Consider the following 6,000-nt stretch of genomic DNA (forward strand, 5'->3'; position numbering starts at 1 on the left):
TTGGCATGAGTAATAAAAAACCCAAACTAGTAGTTTAAACAAGATAGAGTATATTTCTCTGACAAGTAAACAAACTGTGCAGGTAAGTAGTCAAGGGCTAGAGTGGTGGCTATACCATTACTAGGGACCTAAGCTCCTTCTGTCTTATTGCTCAGTTGTGCGTGACTTTCATTTCCAGGCTCATCTTATGGTCCAATATAGATGCTAGAGTGCCAGGTTCCATATCTTCTTTACAGCTACCATGTCTGCATTACAGTCAGCAAGAATGAAGAAATGACACAGGGCATTCCTCCTTCCTTTAAAAACTTTTGCCCAGAATCCACAATGATATCAAAATAAAAATTTTAACTGAACAACAGATATACCACCACTTCCCCAAAGTTGAACCCACATCTAACTGGTCAGACTTATTTAGTCACATGGCCACACTTAATCCTAAGGAAAGCTGGAAAATCTAGTATTTATTTTGGGTGGTTGTGTGCTTAGTTAAAATTCAGAGAATCACTGAAAGGTAAAATGGATACTGGAAGAAAACTGGCTATTTCTGCCATAGTCCCCTATAGCCTACTCTATCCCCGGCAGCCAGAGATCCTTTCAAAACATAAATCAGATCACATCACAGCCTTTCATAAAATCTTCCAACAGAGTCCCATTACATCTAGAATAAATCCATACTCCATATTCTGACTTCAGAGGTCCTATGTGGTGTGGCACCTGACCATCTATGGCTACACAGGTCTTCTTCCCATTACTTTAACACACCAAGCTAATTCTAGCCATAGGGACTAGTTATTCCTTCTGCCTAGACTCTCTGTGCATGGCTGGTTCCTTCCTGTTATTCAGGTCTTCTGAGGCCTCTCCGACTGCTAAAGAAGCTCTACATTTTCTTCTTCATCTTGTTTTATTATACAAATAATATTTTAATTATTACTTATATTACCTGCTATTTTCTTGCTTATTATCTGTCTTTTCCTACTAGAAAGAGGGACTTGTCTCTCTGAACCACTGATGCATCTCTAGCGACTAGAAGACTGGCTGGCCCATAATAGCACTCAACAAAAATTAGATGAATACATGAAGTGACTAAGCAAAATCCTGATTATACTTTCTTTGTAACTATAACATATAGTACAGAGCCCCACTAACAAATTAACAAGCACACATCTTGGTTAACAGCAGGCACAGAGATGACCCAGCTTATTTGAGCATAAATCAGGGGACAGAAAAAGAATTTTTTTTTCTTTTTCAGATATGCTACTACTCTTACTTTTCTCAAGCTGACTCAATTTACCTTTGTTAGTAATTAAATGTACCTCTTTCTCAGCCTTCCTATTTTTAGCATCTAAGCAGTAAACATAAGGTTTGGTAAACCTATCATGAGACTCCATAACTTAAGAACCGCCTAACTGGTCTCCCTGCTCCTATTTTCTATAATGAAAGCAAAATGGAGTTCAATTAGAGTCCATATACTACTTGAGGTAGTAGTAACTTGTTTTCCATTAGCTATGTTCCAAAGAACAGAGAAGTACCCTAATTTAATCAAACTCAATTTTACTTTGTAGTTAAGAAAGAAGATGGATCTTGGTGAACTTTGGGATCACTCCACCCTCCACGTGCTACTCACATTGCCAATCACTTATAAGAAAGAGTAACTGCAGAAGTGTTTTCTCTTTCCTGCAGAATGTGACAACCTTCTTGTTAGTCAAATGCTCTTGAGATGGCCGTTTTGTATGCTCTAATTATACAGGAATCCTCAGACATCCACAACAACTATCATCAGACTTTAACACGACCAGGTCACATTTTGAAGAGTATTTGATATCTTCTCACCCACTAAGGCTATAACTTCCAATACATTACTCTAGGCATATTTAAACCAACATGTTTTAATGTCATTTTGACTAGGACGAATTGAACTTTCAGATTAGTACACCCTGTAATTTTGTGAACAAAGATGCTAAAAAGTGTTAGTTCTTCGGGGGCCACTCTGATTAGTGACTGAGAGGGTGAGGGCCCTCAGCAATCAGAGCAACCTTGTTCTTATCTGTTCTTTGTTTAGTTTTTAAGTACCCACTCATAAGAGTTCCTCTGAGGGAGTTCTGTTAAGGAAAGTTTGGAAACCCACTGGATTAGATCACCTTTTAGGATTCCCCTTTCTAACTCAAACATCACAATAACTAGGATCTCAAAGGGCCCCAGGGACACATTAAAAAAAAACCCAAAACCAACAGGGACTTCCCTGGAGGTCCAGTGGTTAAGACTCCACGCTCCCAATGCAGGGGGCATGGCTTTGATTCCTGGTCGGGGAACCAAGATCCCGCATGCCACAGGCAAAAAAAAAAAAAAAAATTACTGTGCAGGATCATAAATTTTAAAATGACAGGAGATTGTGCTGAATGGGTAGTAACCAAGGGCAGAACTTGGATTATTTTTTACAATTTTAAATATGAACTTTACTTATAGTTTACCTTTTTTCTATCTTATTCCTAAAAGGACTGAAAATGGCTTTGATTTGAACTTGTTTTGTAATGCACATGTACGTGTATTACAGGGCTGCATGTTTTTCCTAAAAGGTGAGTTTGGTTTCAAAACACAGATAACTTTTCAACTGTCAGTATTAAAATATTTTCTCCAAATGGGGGGAAAAAGTCAAAAAGTTAATTTTTCCCAAGGCTATGTTTAAAAACTTCCCTATTAAAGGGATAACTTCTCATTATGGTACTTATTTCTGTACGGTTTAATTTCTTGTAAGAGGCTTAAGGATGAAGGACAGGAGTTAATATTTGTCACAGTCTCAGATAAGATTTTTAAAATATAGTGCCAAGGGATAGTTATGCACTGTAACACCATAAATTTAACCACAGTTTATACAGATTTAAATGTAACTGCGTCTAATAGGATTCTCCTGAAGCAAGTGTGCAGAATGAATATGAACAGTGAAAAACGGGTTTATAAAACTAATGTAATATTTTCATGTGACTATGATACTTAACTTTGATAGAAGGCAAATCAAATTTTATAAGACCTGGAGTGATCATAAACAGTTACAAGTGAATTATTCAGATTTAACAATATATGAAAGGTTTAAAAGCCCAGCAGAGTTATCCTTTTGTTCTCACTGCTGGAAGTAAAACAAAGAATCAATGGCATCTTAAAGTTACCTTCTGCTTAAAATTTCACACAGTCATTATGGCTGATTTGTTTTAGTAGAAACTGACCATAATATTCCAAAGGCGGCTTTTGGTAGGTAATATCCATAATTATGTAAATGTTAAATAACTGCTTCTGATAAGAACCTCTTCAATGTTGAAACAATTTACACCTTACAGGATACTTAAGGGCTACTTTTTCATGCATTGGTGCACACAATGAATGGTAGCACTGGGAAAAGCCAATATTTTTTAAAAGGTAATTTTTAAAAATTAAAAATACCAATGTTTATATAGGTAACAAATGCATTTGGTTTAAAAAAAATCACGTGATACAAATGGGTGTGCAGTGAAACAGAAGTCTTCCCTTTACTCTTGTTTCTCAGTCTCCCAGATCCCTTTCTCAGAATCAACTTTTGTTAATTTCTTGAATCTTTCCAGACCAATTCCCCATATTTATAAGCACATATACATAAACTTTAGAAGACTTAAAAATAGCTGGCTTTCTCTCTAGTAAGCCTAACAGTAACAAGTTAGCTTGAGCTTTTAAAAATACACCAGCATGTAAAAATAGTGTAGGTTGGGTAAAATTAAAAAAAGAAAAGCCAGATACTACATTGTTTTCACTGTAGCTCTGCCATCAACCACAGAATCCTTTCCTGAAAGGTGCAACAACTAAATGCTTCACCACGGTGGCCAGAGAGGGCAGTGTGTACCAACGACAAAGGCAAAGGCAGAAAAGCTGCAAAACCCTTCACCATTCCAGGAGTATCAGAGATTCCGTCCTATCCAGTTCAGTTTCAAGTTCTGCAGGTAAAGCTGTATAATAGATCTACGTGATTTCTCCCCAGAGGGGGCTACTCAGATGGAATGTCATTATTATTGAACACCCTAAGGCAAAGAGGACAACGAAGCAATTCAGATAAGGAGCACTATCAGAAACCCTACTATGCATAGAATTTATTTTGAAAAAGTAAAACAAAATCTTAATTTCCAAGGAATGGCGATATAAATTGAGAGTTACAGAAAGGAAAGACTACAGAAATTGATTTCAGAGATATAAAATTTTAATACAATGAGGAAATCATTAATAATTTATGGGGTGACTGCGAAACAATCACCAGATAGAAAGTCTTAGGTTACCTTAGCACAAACTGTACATATAAGTATACAGTGGGTAGTTAAATTGCTGAAATATCAATTATGAATTTAGGAATATCTGAACAGTAGATAATTTGTGCAATTAAAATTTAAAGCAAAATTATACAGAATTTTCCAGTAAAACAAATTTGAAAAGTGTTAATATGGAGTGGGAAAAAACCCAACATTTTTCACTGTACAAATATCAAGATACAATGAAAAGCGCTAATCAATGCCTTAACTCCTTACCCAATATTTAAAAAACGGGAATATTTCATAACATTACAAATACACAGCTATTCAGTTTTCAATCGAAGTCAGTAGCGGAAAAGGGAAGCCCTTTATTGGTGGTGGTGATTTTCCTCCGAGGACCGAAAACAGGATTTATTCATTCCGATTTTCAGAAACAACTTTCTATCACCATCTTGATTATCTATGTATATAAATTTTAATCTAAAATAACACCTCCTGGAAAATGCAAAGCAGCTGTACTTGGCAAGCCGACTGTTTTAATTCCCGGTACAACAAATCATAAAGAACCAGATACCGGCGGCAGGGTATCCTGAGGTCCCGGGAAGCGCCAAGGCACAGCCACGAGCAGCGGCGCCCGCAGTGGTGCCGCAGCCTCCGCGGCCGCAGCAGGTGGGACCCGGCCGGCGGGGAGGCCGTTCCGCCGCACGCCACCGCGGGGCTTTTCAAGAACAGCTCCGCGACGCCTCAGCTGGGGTTTTCATTGTTTGCTCGGAATGACTTTGTTACTAATGCTGAAAAAGAGCGGCCTACGCTCCACTCACACAAACCCCACAACTTTGCAAAGCGATGTGCGGAATTTCGAGGAAGAGGCGCGAGGGCACAGCTCGGAGGGCCGGCCGAGCCGCCGCGTCCCGTTGAGCTCCCCGGTTCCCCCCGCCACGGCACGCAGAAGGCTGGGGAGAAGCGCTCGGGGAGCGAGTCGATCCCGGCGGGAGCGGGGGCTCCGCGATCCGCTCGCGCCAGACAAAGGGGCGCGTCGGACGCCCGGCGCCAGGCAGGGACACGAAGACGCCGGCTTCGCCCGCAGGGGGCGCCGTCCGCAGCTCTGGGCGCTTACCTTTGAGGACCGAGCAGAGCTGCTCCAGGGCCATGTTCTCGAGCTGCCCGGCTCTTCGCGAGGGGCCAAGGCGGCGACGAAGAGGCGGCGGCGGAAGCGCGGCGCTCACGGCTCAGCGCGGCGGCAGCCCCGCTCCGTCCCCATCGCCCGCCACCAGGTTGCTACCCGCAGGGTAGGACTCAGGTCCTGCGGCCCGCCATGCCCCAACCTCCAGGCGGGCTCTCGCGCTGCCCCAGTCCCCCGACGGGCGCCGCCTCCTGCTCCGCGGCGCTCCGTCCCATCGACCGCCTCGCTGCCGGGGAGCGCGGACGCGAGGGATCGGACCTCCGCGGGCCCGTCCGCCTGCAGCCGCGGCGCAGGCCCCGCTGAAGTGGCGGGCGCGGCGAGCCCACGCTCATTTAAGCAGAGAGCGCTAGCGCCGCGTGCCGGCCGCACCGCCGGCGCGCATGTGCCCGCCCCCCGCCCCCGCCCGCGTGCCCCTCGCAACCCTCCCGGCCAATCGCCTGGCGAGCCCGCCCGCGGCCTCGCACCCTGGGTGGGCGGTGCTCCCCTCTGGCGACCGTTTTGTTGGGGGCGGGGCGAGAAGGTTCGGGGCGCCGCCCTCTCGCACCCCGAGAGGCC

The 6,000-nt window shown here is 43.4% G+C and overlaps 1 protein-coding gene across 1 annotated transcript in view; it reads right to left on the minus strand.

Moving 5' to 3' along the window:
- NETO2 (neuropilin and tolloid like 2) overlaps nucleotides 1-5,695 on the minus strand; it is a 67,346-nt gene extending 61,651 nt beyond the window's left edge. Inside the window, exon 1 of the mRNA XM_060130767.1 lies at nucleotides 5,380-5,695. Coding sequence (XP_059986750.1) covers nucleotides 5,380-5,413 — 34 coding nt within the window. The 5' untranslated portion in view covers nucleotides 5,414-5,695. The remainder of the gene's footprint in view (nucleotides 1-5,379) is intronic.
- Between the last annotated feature and the right edge of the window lie 305 nt (nucleotides 5,696-6,000).

The sequence above is a fragment of the Lagenorhynchus albirostris genome, chromosome 19 (assembly GCF_949774975.1).
Source record: "Lagenorhynchus albirostris chromosome 19, mLagAlb1.1, whole genome shotgun sequence".
Lineage (NCBI taxonomy): Eukaryota > Metazoa > Chordata > Mammalia > Artiodactyla > Delphinidae > Lagenorhynchus > Lagenorhynchus albirostris.